The sequence below is a fragment of the Neovison vison genome, chromosome 9 (genome assembly GCF_020171115.1).
Source record: "Neovison vison isolate M4711 chromosome 9, ASM_NN_V1, whole genome shotgun sequence".
NCBI lineage: Eukaryota > Metazoa > Chordata > Mammalia > Carnivora > Mustelidae > Neogale > Neogale vison.
Window position 1 is genome coordinate 12217207 of NC_058099.1, and position 25951 is coordinate 12243157.

The 25951-nt window shown below is 51.9% G+C and overlaps 1 protein-coding gene across 1 annotated transcript; it reads right to left on the bottom strand.

Annotated features, from left to right (window-relative positions):
* Nucleotides 1-5184: 5184 nt before the first annotated feature.
* On the bottom strand, nucleotides 5185-25873 carry PTGS1 (prostaglandin-endoperoxide synthase 1). The gene is made up of 11 exons (XM_044264971.1): nucleotides 25731-25873; nucleotides 25546-25638; nucleotides 19081-19197; nucleotides 18566-18706; nucleotides 18224-18367; nucleotides 15236-15417; nucleotides 15041-15124; nucleotides 12728-12974; nucleotides 10929-11215; nucleotides 7566-7713; nucleotides 5185-6311 (listed from the first exon to the last, which is right to left on the bottom strand). Exons 1-11 carry the CDS (start codon nucleotides 25735-25737, stop codon nucleotides 5956-5958), a joined length of 1806 nt encoding a protein of 601 aa, XP_044120906.1. The 5' UTR covers nucleotides 25738-25873; the 3' UTR covers nucleotides 5185-5955.
* Between the last annotated feature and the right edge of the window lie 78 nt (nucleotides 25874-25951).

Consider the following 25951-nt stretch of genomic DNA (forward strand, 5'->3'; position numbering starts at 1 on the left):
CTCAGATCTTGATCTCCAGGTCATGAGTTCAAGCCCCATCTTGGGCACCACAGTGAGAGTGAAGCCTAATTAAAAAAAAAAATAATAAGATAAAACTTCTAAAGTGGTCAGCCTTATGTTATATGTATTTTTTACCATAATTTTTAAAAAGAAGAAGAAGAAGAAAGAAAGAAAAGAAAACTGCCAGAGCCCCTTCCCCACCCCACAGGATGAGGGAGGAGGAGGAAGAAACTGGGATCTGTCTTGAGTCCCTCCCACAGAGGCAAGAACCGAGAACAAGACCAGATACTCAAGAGCAGGCACTTGGGTGTCCTGTGGTGGGGGAGGAGCAGAGCTCAGGGTTGGGGCTTCACAGCTGCGGCTAGAAGGGAGGGGCAGGGGGCAGGCAGCAGCAACGGGAAGATAAATGCACGCAGCTCTTCAGATTGCAGAAAACGGGTTTTCCGTGATCATCATCATGTTGTACGAAATGCAAATCAAAGATCCAAGAAGAGATAGCAAGCCTGGAAAAAGTGAGTCATGCGGGAAAGGAAAGAAAACGTTGCCCATCTAAAGAGGAGAAGAATGACCAAGAGCTACATGATGTGCCGCAGAGGTCTCTCCGTCTGAGGCTTATTAACAGAATCATCTGTAAGTGTATTAACATCACTGCACCTGCACCCTCTGTGCCCTCCTCTCATCTGCAGTGTCTGGCTCTGGAGGTCTTGATGGGTCACATGGTGGAAATCGGGCCACGCATCAGAATTTCACTGCTGCCTCCCACCGTTTGCAGCTGTAGGAGTATGGACAAGTCCTTATTTGTCTGCATCTCGGTGTCCTCCTTGGTGAAACAGGAAAACTCGTGGCTAAGTAATAGTTAATGAAATGGACAGGGAGAGTACATGCCATGGAGCAGGCTCTTAATTAATTTCTATTTCCTTCCCCTTCTCTAATGGGCATATCACACTTGGGAATCTCTTTTCTCTTTCCATCAAGCTGTAAAGCAGAAGAGGCAGCAGGGGATTTTGAATAGAGAACAAGAACCACTTCCCGTAATAAATGTGATAAAAGATGACATTTTAAATAGACACTTCATTATAAGTTAAAATCTGCCACTGAGGCAGCTTTATTCATAAAAGTCAAAAAATGCAAATAAGCCCCAGTGTCCATCAACAGAAGACTAGATAAATCTGTGGTGGTATACATTCCTTAGAAACAATGAAAAATTATCAAACTGCTTATATAGCAACACGGATATCAACAGATATTTTGAGCAAAAGAAGCCAGACACACACAAAAATACATACTGTATGACTCTATTCAAATGAAATTTATAAGCAGACAAAACTGACCAGTGGGATTGGAAGTCAGAAGAGTGGTGACATTTTGTAGGGTTTTGACTAGGAAAGGGCGCAAAAGAGCCTACAGTACTGGAAATGTTCTATATCTTGAATTCTTGGTGGTTGCTTGAGTTTATATAAAAAGCCATTGAGGTATGCACGCTCGGTTGTATGTATGCTACACTCCAAGGGGGCAGTGGGGGGGGTGAGTGGGGGGACCTGCCATAGAAGTCTGCAAGAATGTACCACCACGCTGTCCTAAAACCCAAAATCTCAAGCCTGAAGCTGTGCCAATGGAATCAAAAGTCCTTTTGACCAAATGTAGAAAGATTGAGAGAGAAAAAAAAAATTTCTTTTGGACCCAATCTGGAAGGAAACCAACTTATTGAATAAAGGAAGCACAAATAACAACCAAAATCAAGATCATGAGGAAAGGTTTTATTGTAGTTCCCTTGAGAGTGCTCTGTAAAAGTATCGTTGAAACTTTAATATTCTTTACTGTCGTTCACACAAAGCTATTTTAAAGTCCATTTTTATAGGAAAAGCACAATTACACAGGAAAGTCAGTTGTAAGCGTGTCTGGCATTTTTTTACACTTTTTACTCAAACAGCATTAGAAAAAGTGGACTGTGCGTACTCTACCGTCTTTGCACCTCTACTGCCCTGGACTTCTGGAATTTCGCTTCTTCTGTTCTTTGCTTGCAATTCCATTGAGCTGCTGCCGGGTCAACAATGGTACCATTGCGATGCTCTTCTCAGTCAGTGTTCTGAGGCTAGATAGAGCCCACAAAGGCAAAACAGACCCAAGAATGCTCAGATCCACTGAGGTAGACCTTCCCTGTCCCCGGGCCCTTTTGAACATCCTTCCTATGCACGAATTTCCCACATTAGGGGTCCCTCCCCGGCAGGGTGCAAGCCAGAAACAACACTCCCTCCCCTGTTTGGAGCTAGAGCACAGGTATGGGAGCTAGGCTCCACTAATCAGACATGAAATAAAAATAACTTTAATTTCAAGTAGAGAAAAGCAGGGGGGCAGGCACCATGCAAAATGAATCCACTTTCTTGTAGGGGGGCAGTGGTTGAAGCTGCCACCAGGTCTCAGGGGCAGCAAGAGGGGCGTTTTGGCAATGGGGGTGCCATGTGAGACGCCTGTGTCCAGTGGCAAGAACAGAGGCATCTTTACTGGACCAGTGGCTGCTGTTCCTGGGCACAAAGCCTCCGAGCCTAATTCTCCAGTCCTGCCAACGTTTCCATGAGCTGCTCAGTGTCCCTAATAAGTTTCTTCCTGTTTAAACAGGCTGGAGGGAGTTCTGTTGTTTGCACTGGGAACCCTGAGTGTCACCCACCGTGCTGCTCAGGGTTCTCTAAAGAAACAGAACCAATAGGGGGCGATAGAGAGACAGATGATGATGACAGATGACAGATAATAGATAGGTAGATAGTTGATAGATACATAGATAGATAGATAGATAGATGACTTCATTTTTAGGAATTGCTCACCCTTCATCAGGGATGACAAATCTGAAACTCAAAGGACAGGCTGGAAACTGAAGCAGGAGTTGATGCTATAGTCTCCAGGCAGAATTTCCTCTTCTCTTGGAGAATCTCAGTTTTTACTCAAGGCTCTCCGCTAATTAGATGAGGCCCAGCCATGTTATCAGGATGATCTTTGCCTAAAGTCAACAGATTACAGATGTTCACCGTGTCTGCCAAGTACCTTCACAGCCACACCTAGACTGGTGTTTGATTAAACTACCGAGTACTGTCGCCCAGCCAAGTGGACACATAAAACTAACCATCACACCTGCCAGATCAAGATTCCAGGAGTGAGCAATCACTTTATGAGCAGTCAGAGCCTTCACTCCGAAGATGCTTTCTTGGTGCCCTGGACTAAGTTTCTATGTGAAAAAGAAATCTTCACACACAGTTGTCGGTACAGAACAAAATCCACCTCAGCTAGGCACCTGCGTTCAAGAGAAGACGATCCCTAGAATCCATCCCGTCGTCCCATCCCTTCAGCCCTCCACCTGGCTCCAACTGCTGTCGCCTGTCGGCTGGTCCACCGCCACGGCCTCCTCACCATTCTGCCAACCTTCAGTCCTTCCTGCTCTATCTTGCTGTCCACCCGGTCTCCCGGGCTCTTTCTTAAACACTGGCCCAATTGTGTCTCCCTTGATTAAAATTCCTTTCAGACCATCTAGTGCTCTTGTCATCTCGGGCCAACAGCCATTAAGGCACCAACTCTGACCAACTTAAGTGAATTCACAGAGCAGCCTCCAGGATGGAAGGAAAAGCTAAGGTCTTGAGAAGGGCAGGAACCCAGGCTTCCCAAGTGACCTCAGAAGCAGGAACTAAAGAGCAATCTTTTCCGAGCCCAGCTGTGAGGATGAATCAGTCGGCCATTTCAGTCTCCACGCACCTCAACTCAGTGGCCAGTTATGAGGACAGGGTGTCTGATTGGACTGATTCACAGACCTGGCCCCTGGCCATGAGAGGGCCCCTAATGGAATCACCAAGACTGGCATTAATGAGAGGGAGAGGATTCTCAGGCCAAGTAGGGGTAATAGCCAAGAGGGGAAATCGATACCAGGCAAGCAAGGATGAGACAGCCACTCCATACCCACCCCCAGCAGCCAAAGCATCCATGATCAGCAGAGCAACTGGCAGAGCTGAGAAGGATTGCATTCTGTGCATTCAACAGGGCCAGGAAGAAATGGCAGAAGGAGTCCCCAGCCAACCAAGGAGAAACAAGGTTTTTCTGGTCTTTAAGACAGGAACCCCAGCCCCAGGGACCCTCAGCCTAGATCCCATTTTCCTCATTGCTTCTGGGCCATTATTCTACCTAAGGAAATATAAGTGCCAAGTAGGAAGCATGAAGGAACTTTCCCAAACTCTTACCTTTCCCCTCTGACCTGTCTTCTCCTGGCTGCTATGGGGGCGGGGGGGGAGCAAGGGTTGGGCCAGGGGGGCGGTCTGTGTGGCTGGAGTAGGGTCTCGGGTCTCAGGGGCCAAGCAGGAGGAGGGCAGACTAGTATGGGTTAGAAGGCAAAGCACACTCACCCTTTGTCTTATTTCATTGTTGTGTTGCTTCTCGTCTGCTCTACCCACACTGGAATGTGAGCTCCACACAGACGAAAGTCTTGTCTGTCTCACTCCCTCACTGCTATAGCCCCAAGCTTGTAACAATGACTGATGTAGAGAAAGCACTTGGCAAAATAAATATTTGTGAATGAAAGAATAGCATGTAAGAGCTATATCCCATCTCTCTCTCTGACCCTGAGTCAGAGAGGCAAGATCAGGCCTGGAACTGAGTCAAATCAGGAAGCAAGAGGAAGCCAGATGGGGGAAGAGCAGAGCCCCAGATCCAGCCAGACCCAGGTCCTGGCCTGGCTCTGGCACCTGTGGGGCATGTTGCTGGACCATCCTGAGTCTCAGCTCCCTCATTTTTGAAACAGGGATCATACCACATACTCCATGCTCTTGGGGGAGGATAAATGAGAATTAAATGTGGAAAACTGACACACTGTAAGTGCCCTCCTCCCTAGAGACCCCTCCTCTCTGCCCTTGTATGCTTTGTAAGGGAGGAAATTGCTTTAACCAGATGGTGGGGATCGAAGGGTCTGTCCCCTGGTGAATATTTTAGGAGAGTGTATATTTTAGGAGAGCAGCCTGTGAAGGACAATGCCTGACCCACGTCAGGAAGTGGAGCACCAGTGATAGAAAGGCTAGGCGATGACGTGTTCCGGGGCAGGGGAAGGTCTCATGCTGCAACCCCCAGCATGTCAAGCTTGCAGCTAGGAGTGGGGCCACTCCGGTGTCGCCTCTGCTTCTGGCAAAGGGATGAAAAGCAATACAGAGCAGGCAATTTGGAAAAAGAATTTTATTAGCTTCATGAGAAACAGCTGCCATGGGTCAAGACAAAGATGGCGACAGTTCTGGTGGCTTTCAACCAATGGCCTGGGAAAAACCCACCTGTGCTCTTTATCTCCTTAGTCCAGGGTCTAAGTCAGGGTCCCAAGAAGAACACCCAGCCCTCTTGCCCCCTTGGTGCAGGTACAGATGTGGGCAATTGGATTCTCGTTAGATCATAGGTTCTCCTGCTTTGTGGATATCTCACTGAACAGGAAAATGAATCAAATTACCATTCTAGGCATTCAGATCAAGACTGAGCTGGCCTACCAGCCTCTGTTCTGGAACAGCAAGGAGCAGCACAACATTCTGAACTGCCAGTCAGAAAATCAACATTCTGGAGGGCCACCCAGAATTCCAGAATGCAAAATAAGAATCCCCTACCTTTCTTGATGATTTCATCAGGAGCTCCACATTTTAGAATGCCTATGTCCCAAGTCAACCAGAAATGTGATATTCTAGGTTGTTAGCCAGGAACCCCAAGTTCTGGCAAGCCAAAGAAGAATCCCTCCCAACACTCTAAATGGTCCACCAGGAATTCAGCATTCTAGAATAACAACAAGACCACGATATTCCAGGTAATGGGTGAGAGACACAAAGTTCTAAAGGTCCACCTTGATACTCTCAATGACAAACCAAAGACCCAACATTTTAGACTATCAACCCCGGTCTCAGCATTCTGGGATGATGAACACAAAATCCACCCTCCAGCTGCTGCTCTGCCCCTTCAGAGCTCTGTGGATGGCCGCTCCACGCCAGGCCCATCATCCTGGTGGGGGTCAGGCACGTGGAAGGAAACATAAGGACAAGTCTTGGTGTTGAGGCAGACCAACTTCTTCAGTGTAGCTGTCTTGACCATATTGAAGCCCATCTCACCACCAAAGGTGCTCGGCTTCCAGTACTCTGGAGAGCAGATGGGATTCCCTAGGAGGCCCTTGAGGGAAAAGGGAGCCCCAATTTCTATCATACTCTCCCCAAAGATGGAGTTGGGATGGCACTTCTCCAGAAGCAGCCCTGGGTAGAACTCCAAGGCATCGATGTCTCCATACAGCTCCTCCAACTCCGCTGCAATCTCCGTCTCCCCTGAAAGGAGGGGAAGCTAGAGTCAGAGACATGGCACTGTTAAGGTCAATGTGGAGAGGGAAGCTTCTAGGCCTACCTTTTTCTGGGGAGAATATAGGACTTAAGGAGAGCACATGCCCTAACATCCGGCCTGGCTGAATGACCCTTCTCCAGGGCTGATCTAGGGAAGAAATGTGCTGCTAAAGAAGACACGGAGGGCCTGGATCAGCCACCAGACAGCATGTGACCTGAAGCAACTCATCTCTCTTCTCGGTGACCTGACTGCCTGGTGGTGACAACAGGGAGACACTATTCATCTTGCTTCACAGGCAGGTTTCAAGAAGGAAAGCTTGTTCAAGTCCCTTCCTTCTGCTGGGACTCAGAGATGTCATGTAACCTGTCCAAGCTCACAGAGAGATTTAGTTACAGCATCCTTTTCCCCCTCTGGACTGTCACGGGAGATTAAAGAGTTACCAAATTATGGGAAACTCACTTCCCGCTCAGTGAGACTCACATGTTGACAGACAGTGACCAAAGGGGACAGACACAGAGCTTCCCTACCCATTTCCTCCAACCCACCCTCTATAAGGCACTAGGACTCAGGTCACATCACACCCTGCTCAAACCCTTCCATGGTTTGCAACAAGGATTCCCAAACTCTTGGCTGCCCAACAGCTGGAATCTTCTTTGAAAAGAAAAGAAGATAGTATATATATTATACACAGACACCTACATGACTCTTGGGCACCATGCAGGCCTACAGAATCAGAACCTCAGGGGCAGAGATCTGGGATTTGCTATTTCTAATCAGTTTTTGAATGATTCTTAGGCAGCTGGTCCATAAGTATGGACCACTAGGTACCTAGTGGTCCATAAGGAACCACTAGGTAGAATAAAACCCAAATCCTTTCACATAGAATCCACAGTTGGGCCCCAAGTGCCTATCCCCACCCCTGCCCTCCCCACACAGAAGCACCTTGCTCCAGCCATACCCATCACTGTTCTCCCCAATAGGCTCATTCCTTATGACCTCTGTACCTTTGTACTTTCTGTTCTTCGTAGAATCCTTTCCCCGCTATTCTCCACCCAGAAAATCCCTATTTATCTCCTTCAGACCCAGCTGAGAAGCCACTTTCTTTCCCTAACTGGGTCATTTTCTCCCCTCACTGCCCTCATGCCACCCCCCCCAAGCATGGTGCTTACACACCTCTCATGACCCCCGTGGTCACAGCGCTGAGGGGTATCACCATGCCACCTCTGGGAACAGCAGCTCACCTGTGAGCTCCTGGAAGGACGTGTAGGGCCTCATGCCAAACCTCTTGCGGTACTCATTGAAGGGCTGCAGCCGCAGCTCGCGGGATTCCTTGATGGCCTCCACGGCCACGTGCAGGACGTGGTGGTCTATGTTTCTGCCCCCGCCAATCTGCCAAGACATAAACATAGCTGCAGTCTGAGAGCAAGGCCACGCTGTGCTGGGGGAGGAGATCGGGTCTGTCCAGGCACAGACAGAACATGGCTGTGCCCAGCAGCCACCATGTTGGGGACCCAGCCCCAGCTCTGCTGCTGTCATGCCTTCTCAGGGACACCCCTGAGTCTTCACATTCTCATCATTAAAGTGGCAGTGGGCCAGGAAGACTTCTCCAGTGGCTCACCGGCCACACGGTTCCCCAACCCTTTGCATCTAGGTGAGAATCCCAACATCCCGATACAGAAGGTTCTGCAACTATTGGGTTCAGCAACTTGGATTCCATAAAAAAAGATCGCCAGCATGGCACCAGCCAGGAGCTCAAGCAGAGGGGAAGGGCATTCTGGCTCTGGAAGTGAAATTTGGAGGGATAGAAGGGCTTCTGAGGCAGCAAAGGAGCAAAAAAAGGATGGACGGATATTAGTTTTGGGGTCTGAAATTTTATGGCATTCTCCAAATCCATTCTTACCAAAGAATACAGATGCTTTATCTTTTAAGGGGGTCCTGCTAAAGAGTGTTTTGGTATTGGTTTTCATTCCCTATATCACAGCATCCAGCGTCAACAAAAATTTAGTAATTAAAAAGTGAACCACTATTCCTTATGTTCCACAAGTAAGTGAAACCATATGGTAATTGACTTTCTCTGCTTGACTTATTTCACTCAGCATAATCTCTTCCAGTCCCATCCATGTTGAGGCAAAAGTTGGGTATCCATTGTTTCTGATGGCTGAGTAATAATATTCTATTGTATATATGGGGTGAGCCTAGTGGTGGATATCAAGGAGGGCACGTATTGCATGGAGCACTGGGTGTTGTACATTAACAATGAATCTTGGAACACTACATCAAAAACTAATGATGTATTTTATGGTGACTAACATAACACAATAAAGATTAAAAAAGAAACGTGAACCACTATTAACCAACAACCATTAGGAAAGAGAACTTCAGAGCCAGATGGTAGGAACACACAATATCACAACACTCCATTCATTCCAGATAAAACCACTCCTGCGGACATAGGTGACTAAGACTCTTGGTTTTCCTTCCTTCTGCCAAGACTCCAGGGTGGGGAGCAGTCATAAACTAGCAGGGAGGGAGCTGAAATCTTGCCATGAAAACCATAGTGTATACGCACATAGCTTAAATAAACAGCTCTGCCATTTACAAGATGTGGGACCATTGTGGTTTGATTTGTGGGCCCCCCCCCAGAGATATGGTGAAGTCTTAACCCCCAGCACCTGTGAATGTGACCTCATTTAGCAAGAGATGTCATCAAGTGAAGATGAGATCATAGTTCCTTACGTGGATCCTGATCCAATAACTCGTGTCCTCATAGAGAAAATGAGACTCAGGGAGACTCCATAGTGGAGTGATGTGTCTAAGAGGATTGCCAGTAGCCAGCAGGAGCTAAGACAATGGCATGGAACAGCTGCTCACCAGGAGCCTTCGGAGAGAGCACAGCCCTGCCCACCTATTCTAACCTCCAGGAAAGTGAAATAATAAAATAACTTCAGCTTTGTTATGGCAGCCCTGGGAAACTAAGGCAGGGACCTTGGGCAAATTACTTGTTTCAGTTGCATCATATGCAAAAATGGGGAAGGTAAGAGCACCCACCTGATATCGTTGTGGGGAATGAGCAAGATAGAGTACGCAAAGCAGTTAGCACAGTGTTGGTCCCACGGCAACCCCCAAGATGGCAGCCATGTGTGGCGATCATCAGGCGAGGCCCTGTGTTGTCACTTCTCATGCTCTCTTGAACGTCCTGAGAGCCGACACACTTCTGTCGCCCTTCGGCCTTGGGCCAAGTACGACACCGGGGCTTTTCACACAGCGTAATGGCTGTTCCTTGAAAATGCCCATACGGTCCAACACAAATCTACCATCTCTGTTCATGTCTGTGTCCCCACGGAGAACAGAGGCCATAAACCAGCCAGCAGCTGCCCACTGGTAGCAGCACATGCTAATTCCAGTCAAATTACCAGTGGCAAACCTAAATCCATGTGGTGCCACAGTGTCATGATAGTAGGGCTTGGGAACAAGGATCAGAATGAAGCAGGGGTGAGGGGAGCTGAGACAGAGGAGACAGTGGCTTCCAAGCATGGGGGAGGGGAGATTTAGGAAGAAGCTGTTTAGAAATTCCAGGGAAAGGGCTCTTTTCATTTGCTAGGGTGGCCATAACAAAATATCACAGCCTGGGTGGCTTAAACAATGGAAATTTATTTCATCACAGTCTGGAAGCCAGAAGTCCAAGATCAAGGTGTCAGCAAGGAGGGGTTTCATTCTGAGATCTCTATCCTTGGCTCATTAGTGGCCCTCTTTTCCCTAAGTCTTCCCACTCTGCACGTCTATACCCTAATCTCCTCTTGTAAGGACACCAGTCATTGTAGGCACCCACCCTTGAACCTCATTTAACTGTAATCACCTCTACAAAGGCCCTGTCTCCAAATATGTCATATTCTGAGGCATTGGTTGTTAAGACTTCAACATAGAGTAGGGGGTGGGTACAATTCAGTCCATAACAGAGGCCTGTAATTCAATAAAGACCTACTGTGTGAAGACACTTTCACATGTATTACCAAACCCTGAATGTCTTCATGGTCCTCAAATTGCCATGCCCTCTGACCTCCAGGCCCTCGCCACGCTATCCCCTCCCTCAGAGCACGATCATCCCCAGTCATCAACACTACCGCTTTCCCTGGGAGAGCTCTATCCACACTTTGGATCTCTGCTCAGACCTCATTTCCTTATCTACAGCTCTCAACTCTGGGACCCAAGCCTCCTCCCCAAGTACCCAGAGCCCCGATGGCTCTCTGGACTGTGGCTCTCCATGTGCCCTCATAATTCTGATAACATCAGAAAAGCACCTGGCCCAGCGCCTGACACAGAGCAAGTGCTCCCATGATGTTAGCTGTTGTGGGACTACAGTTCCTCCCCAGGGTGTCAGTGCCAAAGGGACAAGGACCCAAGAACCACGTCGGATCTTGCTCGACACCCTATCCCCAGCACCTGGTACAGTGGAATGGAGATAAGAACAAGAGGAGTAAAGGAACAGAGGAAGGAACGTCAGAGGATACCAGCCCCACGGAACGGAGAAGAACACTGGGATTGGGTCCAGGTCTGTCCCCTCCCCACGCCCACCTGACCTCCCCACACTCTCCGCAGAGGCTCACCCGGCCAGCGCTCTGGCGAGAGAAGGCGTCCACCAGGGCCTCGACCCCATAGTCCACGAGCATGGAGGTGTTGAACAGGAACTGCTCGTAGCTGTACTCCTGGGGGCCCACCTGGAAGGAGTCGGGCATGAGCGGGTGCCAGTGGTAGAGCTGGTTGAACTCCATGGCGATGCGGTTGCGGTACTGGAACTGGGAGCTGAACAGCAGTTCCGGGTCAAACTTCAGCCGCAGGAAGTAGCCGCTCAACTGTTGCACGTACTCCTCAATCACAATCTTGATGGTCTCCCCTGGGAGGGAGGATTGGGACATGTGTCAGGGAAGCACAGGGACCAGGCCACCGTATGTTCTTACATATCAGAATTCTCAGGAATAGCTTCCCCCCTGCCCTCTCGGTAACCAGCTACAGCACAAAGAGCCAGGGAAGAAACAGATCCAACATTCCGTAACAGAATGAAAACGGGTTATCTAGTTAGGAAAAGAAACTGGTGATTTCAGCCAATTAGCTCTGAGACGAACTGACTTCTGGCAAATTGATCTGGAGCCATGAGACTTGCCATCAGCAAGGTCCAGAGCCTGGCATCACCATTTCCAGCCACCCCTCCCGCCCCCGCCAAGGCTGGGCTGTGTCACCTCATCTGTCTGAACCTCACCTTCCTGCTCTGTACAATGTGTGTGACGACACTACGGTTGGGGCCGTTGGGAAGAGTGGACAGCAGCTGCTTGGCCCAGGGCCCCGCATAATTGGGAGTATGACCACATGCAAGCGGAAAGGAGGAGTGCTAAGTGTAGGCGTGTGGACCCCTCTCCAGCTCAGGAAGGAGCCCCCAGCGCAGCTAGGGCCTGTCTCAAATCTCCCTCTGCTGAGCAGCCTTGGAGAGTTCACTGAACCTCTCTGAATCTTAATTTTCACAACAAGGGCAATGGTATCTGATTAGTAAGGTTGTTGGGGAGGATTAACCAAAGCCCTGGATAAACAGGTTCCGCTTTGGCCACAGTTTCCACTCCAGGCTATATGCCGGACAGTCTCCAGCCACAGCCTTGCCCTCTCTGGTCAAAGTCTCCGAAATGCTGGGGCTTCGGAACCAGCCCCTTCTCCTTCCTCAGGCTGTTCCTATCTCTGATGCCTGGCTCGTCCAGGCTCTAGTGAATCAGGCAATATAATTGGGACCAGCCATGCCCAGTGATGCCCAGGGGCAGGGGAAAGGGATCACTGGTGACTCAGAATGAACACGGTCTGGCCAGGAGTGTCAGAGACCAAGCTCCCAGGCAGGAAACCATCTGACATTTTAGGCTGCAGACTCGCCCCCGTAGGGGACACAAAAATATCCTATCCCTGAGTCACCCAGAAGCTCTAAATTTTGAGAAGGCAGACACAGGCAGGGCAGAAACATAAGGCTTCCTGAAGGTGGACCGGCTGGAGTCTGACATGCACAAGCTGGGGATGTCGCTGTGTGCCCCTGGGGCAGGAGACAGGGAAACAGAGTGGGGTGCCTGATCAACTCTGCGGCAAGTCACTCCGCTAATGATCAACCATCACGGCCACCCATTCTCCGAAGGCCTCCTACATGCTCAGTGCTTGTCAGATCCCAACAAATCCTTACAACCTTCATTATCCCTAATATCCAGATTTGGAAACTGAGGCTCACACAGCAGAAGGGACCTGGTCAAGATCTAATAGCTAGAAAAGCAGAGGAGCCTAGGTCCTAATCCCAGCTCTCTCTTCTCCCCAGCCCCCCAGCACCTGCTCTTCGGGACAGAGGGCATGACCTTCCAGGACAGGCCTGGGCTCGAGTCCTCACCGATGAGGATGAGGCGGGCCGTCTGGAAGAGTTGCTCATCAGGCCAGGTGGGGTGTTCGGCCTTCAGCAGGTCACACACGCGGTTGTGTTCACGCAGCCAGATCGTGGCATAGAGCATGAGCCCGGGAAGCAGCCCAAACACCTCCTGGCCCACGGCCATCTGGCTCTGGGGCGGAATGCCCCGTGGGTAGTGCATCAGCACAGGCGCCTCCTCCACCGATGGCGGGTACATCTCTCCGTCCAGCACCTGCAGGATGGGGCCACCTGACAACCTGCAGACAGGTGCACGTGCAGGCCACCTGCACCTGCCGCGGGCACCCTCCCTACTTACAGCTCTCGGAACGCCCAGAGCAACTGCCCAGCCTCCCTAACCAAGATGGTCTGATTCTGATTCTAGTTGCTAAGTCTTTCTTAGGACGTTAGGACGGGTTCCTTTCCCTCGATCCCACTGCCCCCACCCACGTCTCACCCACCCTCCCCTCCATGCTGACCCCTCTCGGCAGTGGCTCCCTCTGTCGACCCTTGCCCCCAGGCAGTCCAGTCCCAGGACCAAAGCCAGAGGAATCCTTTCAAAAACCCAAAGTCTGGGGGCGCCTGGGTGGCTCAGTGGCTTAAAGCCTCTGCTTTCGGCTCGGGTCATGGTCCCGGGGTCCTGGGATCGAGCCCCACATCGGGCTCTCTGCTCAGCAGGGAGCCTGCTTCCCTCTCTCTATGCCTGCCTCTCTGCCTGCTTGTGATCTCTGTCAAATAAATAAAATCTTTAAAAAAAAAAAAACAAAAACCCAAAGTCTGAAATACAATCCAAGGGGTTTGAAGTGGCGGGGGGTGGTGGGAGGTTGGGGTACCAGGTGGTGGGTATTATAGAGGGCACGGATTGCATGGAGCACTGGGTGTGGTGAAAAAATAATGAATACTGTTTTTCTGAAAATAAATAAATTAATTTAAAAAATAAATTAATTAAAAACTAAAAATTTAAAAAAAAAAACTTCAAACTTAAAAAAAAAAAAGAGAGAAACCAAAGTTAGTCTCATGCCCTGGATTTAAACCCTTCTAAGTTCTCTCTCTGCTCTTGGCTGAAATCCTAAACACGCCCTACAGGTGTTCTCCACCCTCACCAGCATTCATTCAGGGGTCACGCTCCTGAATGGGAAGAGCTCCTGCTCTTCTCCAAGTCGAGGCACTGCCTGCCTGGAAAGCCCGCTCCCCTCTCCTGGCCTCCTGAACTCTGCCCCATCCTTCCTTCCCGCTGCTCTTGCTTTATCTGACCTTCCGACTGCCCCAATCTCTGATCACTCTCGTGGCTTCTCCCTAGCGGGTGAGAAGTCTCCAAATATGGCAGCTTTTTCATTTGGGAGGGGGGGGAACAACATGCCAAGAACCATTCTTTGCCTTAAAGGTTCAGTTGTGCCCTTTTTGCTCGGGCTTTGCATTGTTTAGATTTGTGTGGCCCAATATGGTCTCCGCTAGTCACGCAGAGCTGCTGAGCCCTAGAAAGGTGTTGGTGTGAGTGAAGACCTTAATCTGCAACTTTACTTAATGTAGATTTCAGTCTTTAAAACTGAGCCTTCAGCAGCTGGAAAATTGTCAAGTGTGCTCAGAACAACCTGGGCACGTGAATCTAGTTTTCAGCTGTAACTTTATGAAATCCAGACACAAATCGGGTATCTCCGATGAAGAGTCGGAAACTTTTTCAACTGAAATGTGCTGTGACTATAAAATATAGGTCAGATTTTGAAGATCTAGCATGGAAAAAAAAGTGAGATTATTGTATTAATGATTCCTGTATTGATTCCACATTGAAATGATCATCTTCTGGCTACACATGGGGTTAAATAAAATATATTACTGAAATCAATTTCACCTGTTTCTTTTCACCTTTTTTAATGTGGTCACCAGAGAAATTTTAATGACCTATGTTGTTCCCGTTGTGTTTCTAGTGCTAGCGCAGACAGAAGCTGGCACCCTGGTGTTTGGGTGAGGCTCCTGATGGGCCTGAAGGTCAGGGCCCATTAACTGTCATAGTCACTGCTCAGACACCTGCGCCAGGCGCATCATAGCATCCAAATGATATGGTGGGAAAATTCAGTGCATATCTGCAGAGCGCAAATGTCCCTCTCCTACCAAGGCCCAAATCCACCTCCCAGGATAACATGAGAGGTCGTGTCTTCTCCTGTCTGGCACCTTCTCCCAGGGTTCACACCTCCAGCTCCTGCAACTGGCCCCCCTAGGCCACCACTCAGGGCCCCCAACAGCCCCTGCCAGGGAAGACCACAGGAGGCCTCCCCCACCACCCGTCCACAAGCCCAGTGCTACCTGGTACTTGAGTTTTCCATCCTTAAAGAGCCGCAGCTGATACTGACGTTCAAGGTTGTCCCCATAAATGTGGCCAAGATCTACCTGAGGAGAGAAAGAGAGTCCGCTCAGATCACCAGGTGCTCCCTCAGCGGCAATGACCTGCACATGCTAAGTTAGGTCCAGAGAGGTCCTGAGCCCCTCCTAGGTACTCACCCCATGGCCCAAGGCCTTGGTGAAGCCAGGACCCATCTTGCCAGAAGTTTTGAAGAACTGATGGGTGAAGTGTTGTGCAAAGAAGGCGAACATGAGGTTGGTGCCTTGGGGGTCAGGTATGAACTTCCTCCTGAGCAGGAAGCGACGGCCCAGGAGCTGGGCATCTGGCAACTCCTTCTTCCCTGGTTGGGGAGGTGGGAAGGGGCAGTAGCTGCCTCCTGCCTCAATCTCCCCACCCCAGGGCCTTCTGGGCTTTCCGGATCAAACCGGTCTACACAGGAATCCCAGAACAGCCTTCCCTCCTACCGGATGGCCCCTTGCACCTTCTCTACCAAAAGACCCTAGAAGTATTTACAGGTGGAACAGCATGATATTAGGAATTGGCTTCAAAATACTCCATAAAAAGTAAGAGGGGTAGATGAAATAAGATAGGCAAATTATGGGTATCTGTTGAAGAGAGGGAAACATCTCAACTTCCGTGCATGTTTGCAACTTTGAAAAAGTTAACCAAAAAGAAAGGAGAAAGAAAAGTAAGTAAACCAAGAAGGAAGGAATGAACGGAGGAAGGGAGGGAGGGAGGAAGGAACAAACTTGGACTCCCTGGCCCTTGAGCAAGGTAGCCTATGTTTGAAACCGGGTAGCCACCTGCTGACTGTGTGAACATGGAGAATTCATTTCATGTCTCTGAGCTTCGAAGTCTTCATCTGTAAAATAGGGCAAATGATACCTATTTTATGTAGTATTTTGAGGAGTGCATGAGATAGTGTGAACATGACTGAGAACTGATGAGATCGGGTCTTATAAATCAAAGATCAGCGAACTTCCAAACTTTTTCTGTAAAAAGCCAGAGAGTCAATATTTTAGGCTTTGCCAGCATATGATCTCTGTCCCCTTCTACCCTGCTTTGCTGTTTTAGCAGGAAAACAGTCCTAGATGAGACCTAAACAAATGAGTGTACTAAGTTCTAATAAAACTTTATTCATGAAACGGAGTGGACTGGACTTGGGCTGCAGGCTGGAGTTTGCCAGCCTATTTTAAAAGATGCCAGTCTTTCTGTCTGGGGTAGAAACAACAGGTCATCTTGAAGGAGGTGTTTGTCATCATGAGGATAAGTATTAAGAGCCTTCCTTGAGGGGCGCCTGGGTGGTTCAGTGGGTTAAAGCCTCTGCCTTTGGCTCAGGTCATGATCTCATGGTCCTGGAATCAAGTCCTGCATCCGGCTCTCTGCTCAGCAGGGAGCCTGCTTCCTCCTCTCTCTCTCTCTCTCTCTCTCTCTCTGCCTGCCTCTGCCTATTTGTGATCTCTGTCTGTCAAATAAATAAATAATATCTTTAAAAAAAAAAAAAAAGAGCCTTCCTTGGGGCGTCTGGCTGGCTCATTCAGTTAAGCATCTGCCTTTGGCTCAGGTCATGATCTTGAGGTCCTGGGATCGAGCCCCATGTCGGGCTCCCTGCTCAGTAGGGAGTCTGCTTCTCCCTCTCTCTCTACCCTTCCCCCACCACTTATGCTCACTGTCATTCACACTTTCTCTCTCAAATAAGTAAATAAAATTCTCTTTTTTTTAGATTTTATTTATTTATTATTTTTATTTATTATTATTATATTATATATTATATAGATAATATTATTTATTTATTTTTAGATTTTATTTATTTATTTATTTATTTATTGACAGAGAGGCACAGTAAGAGAGGGAACACAATCAGAGGAAGTGGGAGAGGGAGAAGCAGGCTTCCCGCTGAATAGGGAGCCCAGTGCAGGGTTCACTTCCAGGAGGCTGGGATCATGACCTGAGCCAAAGGCAGTCGTTTAATGACTGAGCCACTTAGGCACCACAATAAATAAAATCTTTTTAAAAAACAACAAATAAAGGCTTCCTTCCTTAATTATGGCAATGTCAGATGAGTCAGTACCCAATGGTCACAAGGAAAGGAATAATTGAATTTATGTGTTTTGGTAAAGACATCCTTTCATAATACCTCAAGTGAGGCCCAATGTTGAAGGTTCAAGATCAAAAGAACCTGTCTGGATTGAGATGGCTGACTGCTTTCCTCTGGCAGGCAAGGAGATCAAGCATCCAGAGGAAACTCACCAGAGGGTAAGTTGGAGGGAGTGGTCTGCATCATATAATCTGGAATCATCACTCAGATTGACAGTGAGCAAGGACTGGTTCCTGCAAAGTACGGCAGAGTCCAGAAACTCTGCAAGACCCAGCTATCTGGTAGGTATAGCCGGTAAACATACGAGTGCAAACCACCAGAAGAGTGCCTCGGAGACCCGAGGAAGGACTTCAGTACATATGCCAGGTTCTGCACCAGCAAAAATGCGCAACCACAGGGCTGCAGGGGACAGGTGTTCAACAGCAACACCATGTGGCAGGAAGCGATGGCAGTGGCGGACCAATGCCTCTCTTGTCCCCTCTATACTTGAAGCAGATTTCATGCCTCTGAACTGAGTTAAACCCCTAGGTTTTGGGGCGATCAAGATGGTGTAGGAAGAAGGACTTAATAGGAAGGAGTCCTGATAATGAGACCAAGTGGGCTCTTAGGCAACTAAAGGAAAAACCTCTGACTTTGTGTAAGCTACACTGGTGAAGCAGGGCAAGATATTTACATCAGTAAAGAACCACACAGGGCGTTAGCACCCAACAATTGGCACATTATTCCTTCCTTCCTCACCCCCATTCTGGCAGGATCCCACTGATTCAGGAGACAAGTTTCAAGCAAAGAAGCACCCTGGAAATACAGAAGCAGTAGTCTGACTGTGCTCTGACTTTCTAGATGACATCAGCAAGAGTCTCCACCACCCTTTCCTGTCCTCATTCCCCAGCCCTGTCCTTGTCTGTGGTTCTGGATAAGTCATATGTCTTGCCTTGGTCCACCCATCTGGGAAATGGGTCAATAATTGGTCTTCCACCCGTCTTTTTCCCAAAAAGAACAGAGCTCTCCCGTGACCCCTAGACCCAGCCTCTAACCCCATCTCCATTACCTTTGGTCCCCATGGGCGTGGGGCAGTCTTGGGGCACAGAGGGCAGTACACGCGTGTAATAGCTCACATTGGAGAAGGACTCCCAGCTGATGTAGTCATGCGCTATGTTGTAGGTGGGGGGGCTGGGGATAAGGTTGGAACGCGCTGCAGAGGGCGAAAACAGTGGTGACAAGGGGATTCCTATCTCCACTTCTCCCCTCCCTCCCTGCCTCGTCTTGAGTTAGGCTTGTTGAATTTGGCATCATAGTCTCCCCACCCACTGTCCTTACTGAACGCTAAGAATTCCAAGTGCTGGCAGGACTTCCTGCTCCCCAGATCAGGGGGGCTCTGCTCTCCACCCACCTGTGAGTACCAGGCGCATGAGTGTATCACGGATGAAGGTGGCATTGATGAACTCCCAGAACCAGCGCCCATGTGTCAGCAGGAAGTGGAGGAAAGAGGGGCTGGGTCGCAGCAAATTCCGGAGCCAGGTCCACAGCTCGGCTGCAGGGGCAGTGGGAACCACTCAGGCGGGGCCTCCTGGCAGGACCAGCAGGAGCCGGGGTGGAAGACAAGAACTGGAGACGAGGCCAGGATGGAAGCGGGCAGAACATACAGGGCAGGGCAAAGATGGAAGCTCGGGGGAAATGACACAGCAGAGCCAGAAGCAGATGTGAGGGCAGAGCCAGGACACGAGGTGGGCCGGGAAGGAGAGCTCTGCTGTGGCTGGGTCAGGGGGAGGGTCAGAAGTCAAAGTCAGGCAAGTAAGGAGGACCGAGCGTAGGACGGAGGTGAGGGCAGAAATAGGGGGGTCTCCAGATAAGCCCAGGGGAGCAAGGGGGGCCAGGACAAGAGTGGAGGCAGAAGGCCCGGCTCACGGATGGTGCAGTTGGGGCCAGAATAGCCCGTGCGGGTGCAGTCACACTGGTAGCGGTCAAGGCCGAAGCGGACGCAGATCCCCTGGTGCTGGCATGGGTAGTAACAACAGGGGTTCACTGCAGGGGAGAAGCAGAGATCAGAAACCACGCTAGAGCTACCCCCAAGCCCCGTCCTGCCCCTGATGGGGAAGAGTGGGGCCACAAGTCACAGCTCTGTCCTAACTCACTCAGGGGCCCTCTCTGGACTTCAGGGTTCACCTCTCTGTTCCAGTTATGCACAGGAGGCTCCGGCCCTACCCTGTTTGGGCCCTGCTCTAGTCTCCAGAGGGAAGTTTGGGCCCCCAGGGGAGGTCTCCCCTCCTCCTTGCCACCATCAGAGTTGGGCAGGGGAAGAGTCCATACCCCAACCGTGACACCAGAGGTTAGCAAACAGCTAACAAGATGCTGCAGCCACAGGCTTCTAGAGCGCTCACTTCCGGTCATGTCAGAGCCCAGCACCAAGGGCAGGGTTTGTGGAGTTCAGAAAAGAGATAAGGAAGGCTGAGTTCTCTCACACCAGCCCCTAAGCTCAAGGTACCTGGACACTAGGAGGACGGAATCGCCCACCTTTCCTCTATTTTTGCAGAAGTGAGGGAAGAGCAGGAATCTTTATGCCCACTTCTAGATACGGAAACTGAGGCCAGACAAGCAGAACCCCACACAGGTCACCCAGCAAGTCACACTAGACCAATTGCCCTTCACTTCCTTTCCACCGCCCCCTGACTGGACACTCCAGAGCAAGGAAAGACGTTTCCCAGATCCCCACAGACAGAGTATGGGTTTGAGGGGAGTCCCAGATGCCTCAGCCCCTGTTCCTGATAAGCCCAGCCTTGGCCCATGTCAGAGTGGATTCTGGGCTCTAGGATCTGGAGGAAGGTCAGGGACCAAGGAAACAGGAGAGCTAGGGTTGGAAAAATCTCCTGAGGAGGTGTGTGGAGTTCTGGCATCAGCCCTCCTGCCTCCTGGAGAAATCCAGGAGGATTTCTCCAGGAGCCCCGCTGGAATCAGGAAGGGGGAAACACCCAAGAGAAGGGCTGGGCTTTTAGGGCCCTCTTGGTGTCTAAACAGGTCCTGCTGACCACAGTCCCTTTGCTCAAACCTTCCCTGCTTGAGTGATTCTTCAACAGCGGAGTTAGAGACTTCTCAGAGCTCATTTGGTGTTCATTACAGCTCAGTGAGGGAAACTGAGGCATGGGGAGAGGTGAAGGCTTGACCAAGGACACAGAGCAGAGAAGGTTCTCCTGCAGACCCAGGTCCCCTGGATCCTGGCAGGACCTCATTCCCTGGCCTCACACAGAAAACACCAGACTCCCTTGAGCAAACACATTCCCTCATCTAAACTCAGAACCAATATTACAGGGAACTCCTAGTCTTTGTACAACTGATTACCGGGGACCAAAGGGTAGCAACAGGCAGCAGAAGGGTGCTGTGATAGAGGGCATGACCCCAGGCAGAGACTGAGAGCCACACCCCACGCCCCCCACCCCATACACCCAGGAGTGCCAGAGAGTAAGAAGAGAATCACACAAATCATGCAAATAGTTTTGCTTAAGCCCCGGCCACTCCCCAGGGCCCCACAATGGCATCTCTGTGGAGCCGTGTAGGGTTGCAGGAGGAAAGGGCCGACGGGAAGAGGGCTGGACAGAAGGGCCTTATCAAGCTGACACAGGCAGACCCAGCAGACAGGACTCGGCCTCCCCTCCCACAGCCACAGGTCCAGAAACGCCAAGGGAAGGGGAGTGGATAATCGCCCCAGCTGGCTCGGGGCTCTGGAACTCTCCTCACTGACTCCTCCTGCCCTGGACGCTCTGCCCACCTGCTTACTTCACCTGCCCAGGAGGCCCTAGAGTCCCCTGCTGCCTGGCTCCCAACCCTGGCACAGGAAGCACTCTGTCACAGACGGATCCGTCCTACCACTAAGCAGGCACGAGGCTAAAAGCCCAGCCCTTCTCTTGGGTGTTTCCCCCTTCCTGATTCCAGCGGGGCTCTGCAAAGGTCCTCAAGAGGTGTGGCCCATTCCCGAGCTTCAAAGCCATAAGATCTTCCATCCGTCGCCCAGACCACTGCTCTTCCCTAACAAACCCCTCCTGGGCCATCTGACCCTCCCAGTGAGCTCGCACCTTGCTCAGGCCTTGGCTCCTCCAGAAAACCTCCCCTGAATGTCCTTTGCCCCGTTCCATGCTCCCAATCACCACCAGGAGGCCCCGGGAGAGGGGGCCATACCTCCCCCAGTTCCTCCTCCCTCACCTTCCCGGCCCTGGTGGCTGGCTCTGAGGGCCTAGCCTGGAGCCTTCCCGCTTCCTGCCCTAGAACTCTGCCCGGGGCTCCTGCCCACAGGCCTCTCTGGCCATGAGAGGCTGTGTCAGACGGAGGCTCCTCCCTCCCTGACCTGCTGTCCGGCTTTCCCTCCCTCCTCCTCCATGATCTTTCCATAAACACCAGCTGCCCGGAGCTGGAAATACTCTCCCCAGTGAGGACAACGGCTGCCACCGGGGTCCAGGGTGTCCAGGTGGGCAGAGAGGAACCCGAGCGCCTCTCGCCCGGGGTGAGCCTGACCACCCTGGACCCTCACAGTTGCCCAGGAAATCCGGGGCTCTAGCAAGCCCTCCACAGCCGTTCATCCGCACTGCCTCCCCCCGCCCCCCCCACCCCCCACTCTTCATCTGCCCAGTGCTCCCAGGAGGATGGAGGAGACTCCCTGTGGCACGGAGGAGGAATGTGAGGTTCACTCACAAGAGACCAGCCCCAAGCCCCACAGCTTTGACGTTGCAGAACCAAGGCCTGGACTCCCTTCTCGTTCCCTCTCTTCTTGGCCCGGAGGTTCTCAGGCCCGGATCTGGGGAAAGGATGAGGTTTGCCATCCCCCGCCGCAATGAGAGCTCTGGAACTCCTCACACAGAAAAGCGTCCCTTCGTGTGTGCTTTTCATGTGTGCTTTCATGCCAGCTCCGCGGTGGGCTCCGCGGGCGCCCTGTGTAATAAACGATCCAGAAAGAGAACGGGGGAGACACAGGCTCCAAATCCACCGAGGTCCCAGCACAGGGCCAGGGGCCAAGCGGATGCTGGGGAAATGGATCAAGAGAGCGGCTGCCCTTTACTGGTTGTATGTCTTTGGGCAAGTCCCTTCCATTCCCTGGGCCCCATTTTGCCTAAGTATCCCAGAAAGGAGAGGGAGCAGGCAGGCTCTAAGATGCCTCCTTTCCTGCCTCCCCTTCTTCTCTACTCTGGGTCAAGCATACCAGTCTCCAGATATCTCCATTATTGGCATCACCATGCGTCCCCCACCCTGCTCTCACTGAATCCTCAAGGCACCCCACAGGCAGAGTTAGCTGACCACTCATCCTGCCCATATTCCCACAGATGAGGACAATCTAGTACTGCCTGGTTCCAGAACTTTCTGAGGATTCAAGCAAGGAAACGCCCCCCCCCCCGCCCGCCGCCCAGGAGTTAGGGCTCTGGGCACTGTGGGGGAACACTATGTCCTTCAGGATGCAGAGGCCCTGGGTAGCAAGAGGCTCAGCTAAAATTCCCTAAGAATAATATTTAGAGAAGCTCAGGCACTTGGCAGCCAAAGAGAGGGGAAAAAAAAAAAAAAAAGAAGACCCTGACTAGTCAGGCCTGCGCCCCAGCCCCTACACCCAACTGGGTCGGCAGGGAGAGGCCAGCCGCCCCCACACCAGGCCCCAAGAGCTGGGCTCACAGCTGGAAGAGGCGGCGGGAGAGGAAGCCCTGTCCGGGCCCTCAGACCCAGCTGGGGCTGCAGATACGAGGGCAGCGGGCTGCCGGGAGGCCTGGAACAGCCCAGGGTCCGCCACCGTGTGCCGGGGCTAACTCCCTCATGTCCCTCTTGCTGGCACAGAGCTCTGATTGCCAGGTCGTGCCATCTCCTTAGCCCAGGAGAGAACACTAAGCCAAGTCCAGGTGCTGGGTGAACTTGAGCATTGAGACGTCCCTGGCACGGCCCTGCCCTCCCAGCCAGACTCAATCTCCTCCCCCCATGAGAAGCAGAAGCGATGTCTTCCCCTGCCTCCTGCCCCCAGGGGAGTCTGCAGCCCTCATCCCCCGGGGGGTCAGCCTCGGCTGTACCTCTGAGGGCATGCACAGGCTCTGGCTTTCCGGGCAGAGGCCCAGGCCTCACGGACCTCAGTTCCCTCATGGACTGGCAGGACAAGTAGAGGCCCTGCACCCAGTTCACCACCGCTCTTCCCCTGGCCCTTGCAGCAGCCCTCCCCAAAGGCTGCCTGGCCTCTGGTCTCAGCCCCAAGTCACCTGTCCGACCCACTTACCCTTGGGCCCGAGTCCTGACTCCTCACCCACATTCAAAGGCCCTCACCAGCCAGCACCTGCCTCTTGTCCTACTGCTCACTATGCTCCCGTCTGCCTCCCCAGGTCCCAGCTTTATCTAGGCTTTAGCTCTGCCATTGCTTCCATCGGAAAGCCCTTACGGAGTCTCAGAGTAAAGCCTCATGGTAAAGTCCCTCTTGCCGCCACTCACCACCTCCTTCAGGGTCCAGGGTAGATATCAGCACATCCAGGAAGCCCCCCTGGGTTCCTCACATGGGATAGGGACCTGCTCTCTCCGCCGAGCCTCACACACCCCTGTGTGTCCCTCAGTCATGGCCCTGACCCCCTCGGAGGACAGTCTGTTGGCGTTTCAGACTCCCCAGGAGATGGTGGGCCCCTCCCAGCTCCCTGCCTCCAGCTCCAGCCAAAATCTTAAATCAAGCCCTTGGGAATGTTGTGGAGTGAAAAGAATAATTCCATTTAAACATTTATGATATAAAGATAAGTCAAAAAGACAAAAACAAAACGGCACAGACCTTGCTGGGCTTGCTGGGCATTTGACGACACAGAGGAAGACAGGTGGGCCAGGCCTTTGTACCCTAGGGGGTGGGGGGAGTGGGCGAGGTTGGGGGGCTGGATGGGGCCCCCGAGGAAGTGGTACGCCAATCTAGGGGCTGACAAGTCCAGCCACTGGGGCAACCTGATCAGCCCCTGGCTCTGCTGCTGGGGGTCTCAAATACCTGGGCTCTCTCCCCTCTGGGCCTCAGCTCTCCCTTCTGTAGAATGGGTCGGACACATCTCCCTGGCAGGACTGCTTGAACCACCACAAAGTGGAGGTCCATAACTGGGCTTTGTAAACTGAAAAGTGCGGCCACAGGAGCCCTCTTTGTCTTCTTCCCACTTACTGGGCCTTTGCTCCTACCCAAACTCTGGAGCACCCTCCACCCTCTTCCCCAAATGCTACCCACTCCGACGCTTTCCTCTAGGAAACCTGGTCTGATCCACCGTCCACGCAGACCTCTTTCTCCTCTCCTCTCCTCTGAGCCCCAAATCCCTACCGCATCAGGAGAGAAAGCTCAGACCCCTCTTTCCACCCCCACCCCTGTCCTCTCTTGCCCCCATTTCACAGATAGGAATGGAGACGCAGAGGGGGACGGCTCATACAGCTAGGTGGTGGAGGAAGCTGCGTCCAGGCCTTACACACCTGCATGCGTGCACACACACACATACACACACCAGCCGTAAGCTGGGGTAGGGAGGCTGGCTGAGATGGAGCTGAATTCCCTCACCAGGAACCTGGTACATGCATGGTGGGGGGCAGGAGAGGTGGACTTTTACAGAATCTGACTTTCCCCATCATCTTCTGGGTGATGAAACCAGGGTCCACCCAGGGAAGTGGCACAGGGGAGTTGGGGGGGGGGCACTCTGTGGAAAGACCTTGCAAAGTGCCTAGAGTAAGACAGATTCAAGTTCAAACCCTTAGCCCACCATCTGCTGTAGGAGCTAGAGAAAATAATGGCGCCTCCCTGAGCCTAAATGACCTGTCCTAGGGGGACCTCATAGCAGAGGATTTAAACCTCAGGGAAGCAACCAGATCTGTAAATGTATTTCCACCTCCATTCTTTGCCAGAAGGGCTGGTGTACCCAGGACCCTCACCAAGAGAGGTCTTCTCCTTTGGGGCTGAGAATCTCCATGGAGCCCCAGAAAGTTAGAGGCTGGAGAGAAAGAACTTGCCAGCGGGCTTTCCCCCTGGTACCTGCTGCTTCCTGGGAAAGAGGCCCTCCGACCCCGCAGAAAACAGCCAGGTAGTTGGGGCGGGGGTTGGACAGCTAGGGGCCCAGAACAGGTGAGGGGGCTGAAGAGGGGCTGTCCCTTCTCAGCCGGGCAAGAGATCCCAGTCTGCCCTTTCCCCTCAAAAAACTCCTGTAGCGCCCTAGCCAAAGCCACACACCAGGGCGGCGGGGTGGGGGGTCGTATTCGGAGAGCCCCTCTCCTACCGGCAGCCTCAGCGCCCTCCCCCATCCCAGGCACCGAGAGCAGAAAAGGGAAGCTGCGCCGGCCCCAGGGGAGAACAGGGGGAGGGGCCAGGCAAAGGCGCAGGACAGGGGGCTTCCCCCGGGGGGCCAGGAGAGATCCGCCTACCCGGCGTCTGGGGGTCCACGGGCAGGACCTGGGGCGGCGGCAGCAGCAGGAGCAGCAGCAGGAGCAGCGGGAACCGGAGCAGGCGACTCCTCCCTGCAGAGTGAGAGAGGTTAGGGCTGAGCCTTGCATTCGAAGCTCCACCAGGAAGCAAAGAGGATTCCCGGGGGCCTCAGGGTCCGACTCACCGCTCATAGTTTGAGGAGGCTGATGCGTGTGGGATGCGGACGGCCGGCTCCTGGGGTGCGTCTCTGCCCGGGAGCTCTGGCCCGTCCCGCCCCCCTCCCCATTCCCTGGCTCCACCTCTCCAGCCAGCTGTCACCTCCGCGCCCGACGCCGCCCACTTCCTCCGCTCCCGCCCTAGCCACAATATTTTATTAATTATTCTGATTGCAACTAAAGCGGTTTT

What these genes read in the sequence shown, in the direction of transcription:
- PTGS1 (XM_044264971.1), bottom strand. An exon ending in ATGGAAAACTCAAGTACCAG is followed by an intron (nt 12,975 to 15,040) that starts GTAGCACTGGGC and finishes CCCATCCTGCAG; the next exon opens with GTGCTGGACGGAGAGATGTA. An exon ending in CTCGCCAGAGCGCTGGCCGG is followed by an intron (nt 7,714 to 10,928) that starts GTGAGCCTCTGC and finishes ATGTCTTGGCAG; the next exon opens with ATTGGCGGGGGCAGAAACAT.